Source organism: Abramis brama (assembly GCF_963993115.1).
Source record: "Abramis brama genome assembly, chromosome: 7".
NCBI lineage: Eukaryota > Metazoa > Chordata > Actinopteri > Cypriniformes > Leuciscidae > Abramis > Abramis brama.
The window spans coordinates 19,757,255-19,772,985 of NC_139969.1; the positions used below are offsets into that span (position 1 = coordinate 19,757,255).

The 15,731-nt window shown below is 36.6% G+C and overlaps 1 protein-coding gene across 1 annotated transcript; it reads left to right on the forward strand.

Moving 5' to 3' along the window:
- The first annotated feature begins 8,043 nt into the window (after positions 1 to 8,043).
- On the forward strand, positions 8,044 to 14,249 carry cahz (carbonic anhydrase). The gene is made up of 7 exons (XM_084120013.1): positions 8,044 to 8,704; positions 9,325 to 9,522; positions 11,012 to 11,130; positions 11,383 to 11,475; positions 11,563 to 11,625; positions 11,733 to 11,888; positions 13,437 to 14,249. Exons 1-7 carry the CDS (start codon positions 8,671 to 8,673, stop codon positions 13,554 to 13,556), a joined length of 783 nt encoding a protein of 260 aa, XP_083976139.1. The 5' UTR covers positions 8,044 to 8,670; the 3' UTR covers positions 13,557 to 14,249.
- The last annotated feature ends 1,482 nt before the right edge of the window (positions 14,250 to 15,731 follow it).

Consider the following 15,731-nt stretch of genomic DNA (forward strand, 5'->3'; position numbering starts at 1 on the left):
TCTTGCACTTGCATGCAGCAGAGCAACGCAGATGAGACTTTTTACATTTACATCGTGCACTCATACATCTTAAAGGAGAAGTTCACTTTCAAAAAAACTTTTGCTGATAATTTACTCACCCCCATGTCATCCAAGATGTCCATGTCTTTCTTTCTTCAGTCGCAAATAAATTAAGGTTTTTGATGAAAACATTCCAGGATTTCCCCCCATGTAATGGATTCTATTGGGACCCAAACGGTAGAAGGTCCAAATGACAGTTTAAGTGCAGCTTCAAAGGGCTTTAAACGATACCAGACGATGAATAAGGGTCTTATCTAGCGAAACGATCGGTCATTTCCAAAATAAATAAAAAAGTTTAAGTTTTATAAGCACAAACGCTCGCCTTGCTCTGTTCTGTGATGCGCGTTCGTGACGTCACGTAATACGCAATTACGTTGAAAAGGTCACGCTTGACGTGTTTACAAATGTGCAGGAGGAGGACCATATACACATTTTCAAATGTATTTGTGTCAGTTTATCGTTTAAAATGCCCATTTCGTGTGCGTATCCTGGGTGTTTTAATATTAAAAAGCCAAAAAGAACATTTTCTTCAGGACAGAAATTTTTCAAGCGTGACCTTTTCAACGTAATTGCGTATTACGTGACGTCACGAACGCGCATCACAGAACAGAGCAAGGCGAACATTTGTGCTTATAAAACTTAAACTTTTTTATTTATTTTGGAAATGACCGATCGTTTCGCTAGATAAGACCCTTATTCATCATCTGGTATCGTTTAAAGCCCTTTGAAGCTGCAATTAAACTGTCATTTGGACCTTCTACCGTTTGGGTCCCAATAGAATCCATTACATGGGGGGAAATCCTGGAATGTTTTCATCAAAAACCTTAATTTCTTTGCGACTGAAGAAAGAAAGACATGGACATCTTGGATGACATGGGGGTGAGTAAATTATCAGCAAAAGTTTTTTTGAAAGTGAACTTCTCCTTTAAGGGCGCAGTTGCAGCTGACCAATTCCAAACAGTAGTCTGACTAACCGAGGTTACGTTAGGTAACCAAGTACGTTCTCTTATGAGAGGTTCTCTCATATTGCGTAAGTTGCTTATGCTACGGGAACCCCTTGTCAGTGCCGTGCACGCCGAGCATCTACTGCATGAGTCCCAGGGAAGCCCGGGGAACACAAAACATGTGGGAAACAGGCGGCTAGCAACGCGGGCCAGCACATGTACATAAGCACTTCATAGGGAAATACAGAGCGGCTCCGCCGGTCTATGTATAGAGAATATCACCCTTAGTACAGCTCAACCAGAAGAGCTAATAGTCACGTGAGAGTAGCCTGCACACGAACAAACTGGGCAGAACATACACACCACTTAGACCAGGGGTGTCAAACTCAGTTCCTGGAGGGCCACAACCCTGCAGAGTTTAGCTTCAACCCTAATTAAACACACCTGATCCAGCTAATCAAGGTCTTCAGGATTACTAGAAACTTCCAGGCAGGTGTTTTTGGAGCTGGTTGGAGATAAACTCTGCAGGACAGTGGCCCTCCAGGACTGGAGTTTGACACATGTGACTTAGACTGATAAAAGTCTAACCTGCAAGGCGGGAACTTCCAGGTTATAAAACTTAACAAATGTAGAGGGGGAGGCCCAGCCTGCCGCCATACAAATGTCATGAACAGAAATCCCGCTGGACCAAGCCCACGACGAGGCCATGCCTCTAGTGGAATGGGCCCTGATGCCCATAGGGCACTGCAGGTGTTTGGACGCATAAGCTGCTGCGATAGCGTCCACTATCCATCTGGACAGGCTATGTTTCGAGGCAGCGAGACCCTTGGTGCGCCCACCAAACGAAACAAAGAGCTGCTCAGAACGCCTGAAGGCGGCGGAGCGTGTGATGTAAACTCTCAGCGCCCTGACGGGGTTTCCACCGCTCTCGCTATCGGATGCTGGCAGAGCCGACAGGGAGATGATCTGCGCTCTGAATGGAGTGCCAATCTTTTTGGGGACATAGCCATGTCTCGGTTTGAGGATGACTTTAGAGTCATTTGGTCCAAACTCGAGACACGCGGGGCTAACGGATAGCGTGTGTAGATCCCCCACGCGTTTTACTGATGACAGAGCTATCAGAAAAATGGTCTTGAGCGAAAGGTATTTTTAGGATTCTAATGGTTCAAAGGGAAATGCTCGTTCCTTCCTATCGCGCGGCCGTGCGTCGACTCTGTGAACGCTGCAGTAGCCGCAACGCAAACTTTGAGCGTGGAAGGGGACTTGCCCTTGTCCAACAGCTCTAGAAGGAAGGAGAGCACCCGCAAAACCCCACATGTGCGTGGGTCCAGGCTCTTTGTAGCGCACCGTTTGGAGAACACTGACCATTTAGACGCGTAGAGTCTTCTCGTAGAAGGAGCTCTAGACTGCGTGATTGTGTTCACGACCCCTTCTGGCAAAGCAACGGTTATTCGTTGATTATCCACGCATGCAGAGACCAGCGCTCTGGATGGGGATACCGCGAACGCATAGCACAAGCGGTGCCAGACCACGTGCTGTTCTGTGTTCTGGACAAGAAGCACTCTGTCAATTGCTTCTCTGTGTTGAGGATCATGAAGCTTGCCTCTACTTTGTGCAGCTGCTTTTAGTGTCAAAAGGCCCTGTTCTGTCGCATTGTATAGCTTATCTTTCTTGGATTCTTGGCATATAATGCAAGTATCCAATGACATTGACCGGTCAGGCTTCAAACTACACACAGCTTCCATAATTGGTGATCTTATAATCTGACCAACTTCATGGGTACAATTCCACAACTGGAAATATTTTGTGTTGGTTCATGTCGCTCTTTGGATATAAAAATTAATTCTGATGAAAAATACGATGTGTGGAAATAACTGCAGAAAGTAATAGAAAGTAGAAAGTAGAATAAAAAACCTCTTGGATAACTCTGAACTCAATTCACACACTTTGATCCAAAGACAATAGTATGCATGTGACTCCAAACAAACGACTCTCGCATTTTAGATATTCTGTTTGTCCGTTTGAAATAAGGAGAAAAACAGATATTTTCATGATTACAATGAGAAATAATGCAATTATCATTGTCACATACAAGTATCTTAATTCCCACCTAAATAAACTTTCTCGTTAATTGATGTCGTGCATGATGTAAAGTTTATAAATATAGAATTTCCTGACATTTTAGAGGTCATCTTGAAGTTTGCGCTATACTGAGTTTCACATAAGAGATACAGCTTGGCAAACAGCAAAAATGGATTCAGCAGAAAAAATACCCTTAGAAAAGTCTGTTTGCCAACTTTTACTAAAAAATGCCCAAGGGTGTCACATTATCTGAAAATCGACCTATAGTCTATAGTGTTTAATGCTAAGGACGATGCTAGCCTACAAGCCTGACTGAACTAGGAAGGACACAGTCTCAGTAGGATGCAGCTTTCCATTTGAGAAACAACCAAAGTCTTAACATAGGGGCTAAGTTCATGCAACCGACCCCAGATGTTTTAAGTTTGAATTAACATTTTCTTTTGCAGAATGCAAAACAACATATTCCTAAAGAATGAAATGTGGATGATTCAGTTATAGCCTAGCATTAATTCAGTAAAGAAAGTTTGAAATTAACTAAAAATAAGACCAACATTATCTTCCTAAAGATACAAAATCTCTGCAAGACATGTCATACTTGGCATCAAAATAGCATTCATTATAAGGAGCTGTCCAATTAGATCCCATTGTTCCCTCTTAAAATATCAATCTGAGATGGGTTAATCTCTGCCTGTGAAATGGGGTGGGGGGGGGAACCCTGCTGCACAGCCTGTCTGTAGAAGGTCAAAATGATCTGGCCCTTTCACAGAGCCCATGTCACATGCATCCAATCAAGGAAGTGAATAGAACCAAATGAGAGGTTTCATAAGCTCCTTTTGCTGCTGCCATTCTTTTTCTCAGTTAGACTCAGCATGCATTTGATCCTGCGGAGGCAAATTTACATCCATGACATGAAAGGAGCTTATTTTCTTCCTTTTCATTGCTGATTTATATTGTAGCATTCAAGCAGCTTGATGAGCTTTCTCCTTTTCGCATGGAAGGTAAAACTCCGCCCCATATCACATACTCTTTAACATGCTAGTAATAATTTAATCTATAATGTCCACTGACTTGTAATATTTTTGTTACAAATGACAAGGCCTTCATTCATCTATGAGGGCCACTTAAAGAAAGAATGATCAACCATCACATTGATTAATCATTTGATCCTAGACTGAGAATAATATTATGCATCACATATTATTATTATTTATTTGTTTAAAAAAAAAACAGCTATTGTTGCTCCATTTTATAATTTACGAAAATCTATATTATACCCACTCTTAAAAACACATGAATTGTTTCACTGTATGAAAAATAAAACACAAATCTGAGTTCCATCATTATGGGGTTAGAATTATTGCATTATTCCAAATAAATAGATTAAGATCCACAAATAAATGAAAAGAGTTTCACATAAAAAAAAAAAAAAAAAAAATCACAAATAAATAAAATGAGATTTGCAAATAACAAAAATATTTTCAAATATGTTTTATGTCACAAACACAACTCTGCCTGGCATTCATTTGTGAATCGCTTTCTGTGCATTAGTGAATAGCTGCACACATTTGTAAATTGCTTCTTGTGCATTTGTGGATCCCCAAATTTACTTCTAGCGTCAAGACCATCGCTTTGCTTCAGAAGGACTTTATTAACCCCCCGGAGCCGTGAGGAGTTCTTTTTTGATGGATGGATGCACTTTTTTGAGCATCAAACTGATGGTTGCAATTCACTGCCCTTATAAAGCTCGGGAGCAGAGGTTTATTAATATAACTCCGATTGTATTCGTCATATACATATACACTTAGGTTAGCTTGAGGATGAGTAAATCATGGGGATATTTTCATTTTAAAGTGAACTACTCCTTTAAGAGTGACCAAACCTGCTCGGAAGAACATCAGAGACGCCCCGATCGCGAATCGGATCAGAAATCCTGATGTGTGGGGGGAACCCCGAGGACAACCGCACATACTCTGTTGATTGTCAGGTGGAACAAAATGATACCCTATCAGATAGCGAGCTGACAGAAGACTGAAGCATAACAGTCATGCAATAGTAGGCTATCCACACAGCACGTGAAATGGATATGGCCATCAGAGATGGAGGATCAGCTTGTCGATTTGTGGCAACGTTCTGTCAAAAGTACATAAGAGGATTAGGGCCAAGCAATAATAAAAAAAATAAAACCATCTCGAGATTAAAGTCACTATAATGCGAGATTAAACTCGTTAAATTTCAAGAAAAAAGTCGAAATACAATCTTGAGAATAAACTCATTACATTTCGAGAATAAAGTCGTTGCGTTTCGAGAAAAAACTCGTTAAATTTCGAGGAAAAAAAAACTCGAAATACAATCTTGAGAATAAACTCATTAAATTTCGAGAATAAAGTCGTTGTGTTGCGAGAAAAAAACTCGTTAAATTTCGAGAAAAAAAGTCGAAATAATTGTGAGAATAAACTCATTAAATTTCGAGAATAAAGTCGTTGTGTTTCGAGAAAAAAAGTCGAAATGTAATGTAGAGAATAACTTTATTCTCGAATAACTTTATTCTCGAAATTTAATGAGTTTATTCTCAAGATGTATTTCGAGTTTTTCTCGAAATTTAACGAGTTTTTTCTCGAAACACAACTTTATTCTCGATATTTAATGAGTTTATTCTCAAGATTGTATTTCAACTTTTTTTCTCGAAATTTAACGAGTTTAATCTCGCATTATAATGACTTTAATCTTGAGATGTTTTTTTATTTATTATTATTATTATTGCTTGGCCCTAATCCTCTTCTGTACAAAAGCATTTCAAATTCCTGCCTATTGTCAGCCATGTTTATTCTGAAGTCTCGAGAGATTTTGCGAGATTTCCCGTGTTCAGTCGGGACTCTGGTTGAAAATCTGTTAATGTGTGGTGTGTTGTCTTCTTGTAAACCTGTTGTATAGGAGACCTCCAAAACAAAATTTGCAAACTTTAAAATAGCATAATAGGGGCACATATTTCCTGTTTGAGCCAATACAGATGATTGAGCTATAGGTTCTTTTGTAGAAAAAACGCACTGATTGTAAAACAAATCATGATTAGTTGGAACAAGAGCGTGCTATGATTGGTCAGCGCAAATGGCTGTTATGTGATTGGCTTAAGTAGGCGGCGGGTGGAGTCCACTTATTTGTGGATTTGTCTGCACATCTTGACCCTGCATGTAAGATTATAAAGTCACGTGTGAACAGAAATACCATGTTTAAAAGAGATCTTTCTATCCCCCTGCTTGAGTCAAAACGAAAGTAATGCAAATTTACTTCGTTCCCTTTCCTTTTAGTTCTTTTTTTTCCAATTTATTTAATAATTTGATGTATTATCTGTTTAAATGTCAATACTCTATGTCCCTCGTACAAAGTCAATTGTTCTACTCATTGTTAATTTCAAATGTCAGTAGGATTTATGTTAATGAATGAATGTTAATTGTTGTTACTTGCAAAATGTAAAAAAGAAAAAAAAGAAAAGAAATAAAGAAATCTTGACACTGTATTTTTCAAAACCCACAAATGTGTGCCACAAATCCACGGAAGCGATTCACGAATGCTAGGCAGAGTTGAGTTTGTGACAAAACACATTTGTAAATGTGAAAATTTTATTTGCAAAACTCATTTTATTTATTTGTGAATTTTATTAGTTTTTGTGAAACTCTAACATTTATTAGTGGATCTTAATTTATTTGGAATAATATACACCATTATTTATTTATATTTTTGAAACACACTGATTTTACTTCTTGATTTATCAGAACTCTCCCAATCATTAGTCTAATTATGAACGGATGTATCAGAGTTTTGAGTTTTATATTGAGAATTTACATATATAGGCCTACCTCATAAATTGAGCAGTTACATTAAACAGGAGTGGAACAGTCTGTGTGTTGTTATAGCATAAGAAAAATGATTCTGCTCTGACACCTAGTGGTTTAAATGATCAGTTGCACATAAGGCATCATGTATGAGGAGATCAGGGCTAGTTTTTTTACACTTTTACTCCAGTGAACATTTATAATTACAGGTTTGTGTTGGAATAAAAGTCTTTTAAATTCTTGACAACGTCAAAAACAAAGCTCTTAAAATAGGCTATCCCTATGCCTAATTACAACATGCCCCAAATAGCAGTGAATTTTGTCACATGATTATGTGGTGCAACAGTAATCTACTCTTAAATAAATATATATATATATATATATATATATATATATATATATATATATATATATATATATATATATATATATATATTATTTCAGCTAAATATGAACAGTTAAACATGAGTAAAGATAGTGTACAAATACACTGAACCATTGTTTTGGCCATACACATTTTGGTAATAAAATACATAACTTTGTAACATTAAAATCAGTGACAACTTGCCTCGACCTGACATTTATGAAAAATACCCTTGTCCTAAAACATTTCAAACTCGTTTAATCATGTACAGAATTAAAATAAACACATTTTGATAAATAAAGTCAGTAGCCTAAATAAAATTATCTGAGACGGAGCATTCGATTGCTATTTTCCACTTCAGCCACCAGATGACAGCAACTGAATAATGCAAAGAGGTCAAACGAACACTCATCCGTTTCACAATTACAAATGGCTATTAAACACGTTAAACACATAGGCCCATTGAACACACATAAATGACATAAAAAATAATAATATGTAGCCTATTGGTAGGTTACAGGTAGCCTAACACAATATAATTTATAGGCTATAGCCTACGTTTTTTTCTAATCAAAAAGTGTTAAGTAAGACAAAATATCTATGTAAGCTACTTAATAATATACTCCTTGAAAATAATGTAGGCAATATGTACACACATTTTAAGCAACGAGCATATATTTAGACCTCATAGCTTCAGTAGCCTATAATTGTCTATCATCACCCCACTAATCGTTGTGTGCGCAGTGGCCCCTTTAAATGAGCGCCGGGACCCCCACTGAACGGGTACCAAACGATGTAGGTGATTAAACGGCTGCTTCGGTTTTCTTGTGAATCATAATAACGTTTTAAACAGTAACATCGGCTACAGAATCAGTAATTAAGCTACAGAGATCCAGAGTTCATCATCGCACCTCCACTTGTTCATCCTGCTAGCCTGCGTAACTACACACAGCATCGCATAAGGACGAAGAAGGTCAAGATAACATGTATCACTGCCCGGATAACGGATGTGTTTCTGAATCGTCAAAGAAAGTGACAAATGAAGAGGTTTGCTATTCGAGGCATCGAAGAGCAAAAGCAACTTAAACGCCAGGAAAACATAGGGGACCAGTCGCGTGCAATGTCCGCATCCCGTCTGTTTCCTTGCGATCGAGCATCCCGGAGACCCATTTGCAATCGATGCTCAACGTGCGATCTTTTGATTTGTTCAAGTGTCTTCTGACTGACTCCTCCTGTGCTACCCGGAGACCATGTGGCCAAGCCCCCTGGGTTGATATAGGTACCAGTACCAACAGAGGAACTCTATATAAAGGCTGACATAGTTTGGAGGAACAGTTGCTGGTCTTTAGAATTCGGGGCTTACAAGTAGAAGAGTGGAACACAAGTAATCATGTCTCACGCCTGGGGTTATGGACCAAATGACGGTAAGATCAGGATACCAAATTAATTTATTAGTCTTTAGTAATTAATCAGGATTAAATTAATGTCATTGTTGCTAAATGATATTAATTTCAAATAGCCTAGAATTTAGCAGTCCTTTAGTCAAGAAGTCTTTTTTTTTTTTTTTTTTTTTTACATTCATCTACTACACTGGTGCGACATCTAAACAGCTTTAAAAAGTGACCAAAGAATAATTATCTTGACGTTTTATGATTCATTAGGTATCTCCATGAGTACATTTTTTAATTATTATTAAACACAGAAAACCACAAAATAAGCAAAATGAGATGAATTGTGGCATGTCATTTTTTTTTTTTTTTCTGATAACCTTAAATCTAAATGAATTAGCTTCAAAAAAGAAAGAAAAAAGACAGTAATGTGACTGAAACAACCTGGATACAATCTAAAACAACCTAATTTAGGTTACTTAATGTCAAATCAGCTAGAAAAGGCTCCTCAAGGTAACAGCTGCACGTATCACTTCTTACAGTGTACATTTACTGACCTTGAATCTTGCAAGGAATGTAAACACATTTTTGTTGTGCATACCTTTTATCTTAATATGCTTGGCTTTTCATCTTTTTCTCTCGCTCTGTCATTTTAGGGCCAGACCACTGGGCAGAAGGCTTTCCAATTGCAAATGGACCCAGGCAGTCTCCCATTGATATCGTACCCACCCAAGCACAACATGACCCTTCTCTGAAGGGTCTCAAATTGAAGTATGACCCCGCCACCGCTAAGGGCATCCTCAACAATGGCCATTCATTCCAAGTGGATTTCACTGATGACGACAACAGCTCAAGTTAGTCTATTACTGCTTTTTGTGCTTATTTTCAACCTGTTAAAACAATTATTAAGATACAGCTGAGAATGTATTAATTTTGTTTATTTATTTGCATTTTACCTTGGCATAGTCACACTTTCATATTTATCAACATTCTGGGGATTTTGTCAGGGCAATATTTTGGCTACACTTTTTGAGCATGTCCTTCTTAAAATATTCATCTTTTGTCCTTGAACCCATAACAAGTGTAACAAAAAAAAAATACTGCAAGACTTTCTTTGCATATCAAATACTAAAATGAAAGGAGCTGGATCATTTATGCAATACTATATAAACATCTCAATATTCAGCTTCTGTGAAAGTCCTCTTCCACGCCTTCTCCTTCCCTATTCCTATCCATTCATCACTAACTTAATTTGTTAACAACTCCAGGGTGACTTATAGTGCTCAATTCCTCTCCATTTCGGACAGTAAGGATTGCGTTAACTTATGGACTCGTGAATTTCTATTATTGTGTCCTTGTACACTAGAGCTTTGCCTCATTGAAATTCCTTTCAGTTTACTCCAATTTATCTAACTGAACATGAAATCTTCAAATGATGTAAAACTGCTATATGAGCAGCGAATGTGGATGGGTGGATGTGTCCCTTCCTCTGCTAGTGGAAATCAGGGACTTAGAGCTCTGTGTACTCAAGTGCTAATGCATTCTATTATGAGAGAATGAAAGAATAGAGCCACATATGCCATGGTCGCTCAATGAGAGCAACATGTGCTGAATTTTAATGACCATTTCAAGAGGGGACTCACAGCACACATATGCTTGGAAAAAAAAATGTTTTAAAGAGTGCTACAGAAACATTTGCATACAAACACACTCGCATACAAAATGCTTGCTGATATATTAGGTGGTGAATATTGAACTGCATGAATTTTTGATTTGTGGTTGCAACTCCTCTTTTGTTGTTAGAGCATCTCTTTTAAAAAAATGTTTGAATATTGAACACCCCAAATAAGTAGTCCACTTACATTAACATTGCCCAACAGGCAACCTGTCAGTCTACCAAGTAGAAAGTAAAGGATTACGTCACAGTCATTAAGGATGCATAATATACAATAATGATCTGATTTAAATTCCTTATTCCTTATTAAATAGAATATATTTTTTATTATCGGCCGATATTTCTGAATGCTAATAATGAATCTCAAAATGAATATCCAATTTTCATAATGTACATTATAATGCTGTAATGCCTAAATTCACTGATCAACAATTAAAAAAAAATATATATATATATATATTTTTTTTTTAATATCTGACATTTATTATTTGTTATTGGCCGTAACATGTAAATAAGATTTGCTTATTGATATCTGTTAACATTTCTATATGCATCTTACATTTAATGCTTAAGAGAATCTGAAATACAGTTAAAAAAAAATCTGACTAATGATTTCTATAGTGCTGTTAAAGAAACAACTGAATGATTGGAATAATTGTTTTGTGTAGCTCTGGCTGGAGGCCCCGTGACAGGGGTTTACAGGTTGAGACAGTTCCATTTCCATTGGGGAAGCAGTGATGACAAGGGCTCAGAGCACACTATTGCTGGAACCAAGTTCCCCTGTGAGGTAATGAGGCTTTCATACTCCTGCTCCCAGTACCATACATTACAACCAAAGCAACCCTCATTCCTCTGTGTTGTGGTACAGACCGTTCTAATTCTTGAAGGTCTCTCTTAAAACTAATTATAGCTCACTGCTCGTGAATATTCTTGATGTTCTCTCATGAATTTGTAAATCCCCTCTTTTAAATAAGCCAAGATTTTAAGCTAATTCAGTCATTTTTTCGATGTTTCATAACACGTCTCCTCCTTTCTAAAGCTTCATCTCGTTCACTGGAACACCAAGTACCCAAACTTTGGAGAAGCTGCCAGTAAGCCTGATGGCCTTGCTGTGGTTGGAGTTTTTCTCAAGGTCAGAATTTTAGCCAAAATCATTTCAAGCATTGCAGTGATTAAATGATATAAAATTATGGATATATTGTGTGGTTCTGTTTACCAGATTAGTTCTGCCAATCCCAGACTTCAGAAAGTTCTAGATGCTCTGGATGACATCAAATCAAAGGTATCAACAGTAGTAGTCATTTTTAGTTTTATGAATTAGTATATTTACTCCTCTTACTTGCCCTCAGGTGTTTTTATTATTTTACAATATGTCTGTTTCTTCTCCAGGGCAGACAGACTACATTTGCCAACTTTGACCCTAAAACCTTGCTGCCCGCATCTCTGGATTTCTGGACTTATGAAGGGTCTCTGACCACGCCCCCTTTGCTGGAGAGTGTCACATGGATTGTTCTGAAAGATCCAATCAGTGTTAGTCCTGCTCAGGTACTTTATGCATCTATGCTTTCACACTCACATTTGTATATGATTACAGACAGGGACATCTACTTCTAGTCCTTATCTTTAGTACCTTATGATATTTTGAGTCATCATAACATCATTTTGTCCACACAATTTTTGTTAATTTGGAAGGGGAACATGTTTAATAAAGTTTTGCTACTTGGTTGAGTTGAAAAAAAGTTAATAAATACCTAAACAAATACTGTCTGCTTACATAGTAGGATAGCACAAATAGGGTCTCAACTTTTAACTTCATTCCTACTTTAAAACTGGGAGGGTCGGTGCTCCATACAGTAGGTTACTGCTTCTACAAGATTACTTTATCTTAAATATATTGCTTGTCTGACAGCCAATATCACATTTAAGTCAGGCTTGTGCCTTTAAGATAGAAACCTACACCCTTACATTCAGTACTGGAGAGGCCCTTACATTCAGTACTAGAGAGGACTTAGGACTTCATTGCAGTCTAAATATTGTTATTATATGTTTTATTTATTAAAGACTTAATTTTGACCTGTTACTGTCTGAAGCTTTTTATATCACATAAATGAATATCACGCCAAATGATTATTACTCAGTTTAGCAAGATGAGGAAGTGTAATTATAATTTAAAAAGAAAAATAAGTATTCTACATACACCAAAACACAAATTCTGGACACTGTGCCGAAAAAAGAAAAAAAAATTACTTTGTTTGGAATAACTAAATATGTTCAAAATATACACTATAATTCAAATGTTTGGGGTCAGTAAGATTTTTTGTACCTCAGTACCAAATCAGCATATAATTTCTGAAGGATCATGTGAAACTGAAGACTGGAGTAATGATGCAAAAAAGTCAGCTTTGCCATCACAGGAATATTGCATTTTTAAATGTATTAAAATAGAAATTAGAAAACAATTATTTTGAATTGTAATAATATTTCACAATATTACTGTTTTCTCTTTATATTTTATAAAATAAATGTCTCCTTGGTGAGCATAAGACTTCTTTCAAAAATATTAAAAATTCTTACCAACCCCAAACATTAGTGTATACTTGTTCTTCCTTAAGGTGACATTACTACCATTTAGGCTCGAACAACTAAAAGATTGCTCAGCCATCACAGACCACATGCCGTGTGTTAATCGTCTTCCGATGCCTTTATGCTCCTTTTCCCAAAATGTGTCTGAGCTAAATGTGGTGTAGCACAAGGATTAAGAAGTTTTAAAGCTTGTCTTGAAAATTCTGCATCAGCAGCAGGACCATATCGACAGTGACAATGTTTAAAAAATGGCCCTATTCATTACTGTCCCTGGTGTAGGCAGTGCTTTTAGCCTGCAGTGGTTATTTTAGTCTCCGGTGGTTAGTCAGAATAGACTAACGGCTGCACAAGTGCTCTGAATGAGTGAATGAGCATGGAGCTAAATATAGTAAATATAGGGTGTAATAAGGCTCTGCAAGACTGCCAACAACACACTAAACACCAAAATCCAAGAGAAAACAATCTAACTGTATCTCTCTGTCTGTCTCTGTCTCTCTATCTGTTCTTTAGATGGCTAAATTCCGTAGCCTGCTGTTCACACCGGAAGGAGAGTCCCCTTGCTGCATGGTTGACAACTTCAGACCCCCTCAACCTCTCAAGGGACGTAAAGTCCGTGCGTCCTTCAAGTAAATTGCAGCATCGAAGCCACAACCCTCCCACTTGCCTTCTGATCATGGTGCTTTTGACTGGTTCACAAAAACATTCCCAGTGAAATTGCTACTGAAACATCACAGTATTTGTTCTCAATCCAGGCCCTTGCTTACATTGCAGTGTTGATAACAAGAAAGCTGGATCTAATCTTCTTAAACTGTCTGTTTGTTATTATGACTTATCATGAGGAATAATATTTAAAGTGCTTAGACAGTGGTTAGTTACCTGCATTTCCCTGCCGATGTTAAGCTGGACAAATGGGAAAAAAATGTATCCCAGTTAAGTTTTGATTGCTTCACTTTGCGCTTTTTCTAGCTTTGCCGGCATTGCTCTATACTCCATGTTATTCAATAGGAAAGACATTATGGTTCTGTTCGGGTTTAAGGCAATGTGTGAATATTTCAGTTTAATGTGTGAATGACCAGATGTGTTGAAACTGAACTACCTACAGAAAAGCACTCACTAAATGCAGTTTGTTGTTGTTAAAGTGATTTACTAAGAGGAATTCCAAGGGATTTGCTTTTAAAGATTGTTTCTAAGAATGATGTAACATGATGTTCTGCAGTAGGTAGTATAATAAAAATGTCTTAGAATTAAAAGTTAATTGAGCATTATTGCAAACAATTGTATTAGAAATTTTATCAGCAATAAATACATATATTTTAAACTACACTTCATGTGGTTGTTTCCTGTCCATTGCATAATGAATTACGTTAGTAATACAAACTGATGTTGAAATCAGCTTTAATACAGAACTGAGGATTTGATAACACAATATAATACAATAAGATCAAACTCAATTGACATTAGTTAATCAAATTAGGTATCATATTTTAACAATGGATAAATTTTTTACAGCATTTAAATAGTTTAATGTTACTTATTAATTCATATACTATTGTTCAATGTTATTAATGTTTGATCATTATATATTATTGTTAATTTATACACAAATGTATTAATTTAACTTTAATTGTTAAAAATGTACTCTACATACTTCAAAATATTATATAAAAAAGATCATTTTGAAATAAATACTTTTATTCAGAATGCATTAACTTGATCAAAAAGTGACAGTAAAGACATTTGTAATGTTACAAAAGCCTTGAAAAAAAAGTTATGTTCTTTTGAACTTTCTATTCATCAGATAATTTTTTTTTTCACAGTCTTCACAAAATATATTAAGCAGCACAACTGTTTTCAATATTTAGAATAATAGGAAATGTTTCTTGAGCACCAAATCAGCATACGAATGATTTCTGAGGGATCATGTGACACTGAAGACTAGAGGAAAGGCTTTGTGATCAGTGGATTAAATTACATTTGAAAATATAATAGAAATAGTAATTTTACATTATTGGTGAGAAAAAGGGACTTTAAAAAATATAAAATAAATAAATAAATCTTGTGGTAATTATACTAATACATTTCACAGTATTAGCATTCAAGTATGAACAAACAAAAAATGAAAAAATAACAATGAACAATAGCATACTTATAAATCAACATACAACAAAAGCCCAATATTCTAGTAACAGATTCAGAGAAGACGCTGAACAAAGAAGCCTTACTGCAGACCACCAAACTTTTTAGTTTTAACCAACAAAACCTGCTTTGCTTAAAATACAGAAATAGAATTAAACACTTCTTCATGCTCATTTCTGCTTCTGTGGTTTGAAGTAATTCTCACGAACCATTTCAGCAATAAAAGAGGAAATTTGTAATGTGAGAACATTCAAGATCAATATCTGTCAAGCACTCTCCGGTCCATGTTCTGTGCCCTGTTATGATGGAGAAATAATGAGATCATTACCCAGAGATACTGTCATAGAGGCTGAGAGAGGCCTTTATCTTGGAAGCTGGCAAATCACCACAAATGAGTGCAGTTTTGGATGCCAGTCAGTGTCTCATTAACACATGGCTAATGCTCTTTGTCAGTATCCAGCCATACTTACGCAACTCATGCTTTGTTGGGGACACATGCTTATAGCGGTCTTGAATCTGGGTTGGCATCATCTAGTGGTACAAAGCAGACAGCATTTGGTGGTACAATCCACTGCAGTTGCCTTGCAGAGTAACCCTCAACACAAGATCTTCTTATGAGCTTGAGTGATAAATTACTTGTTATTAATAATTGCTTTTCATCTACAGCTT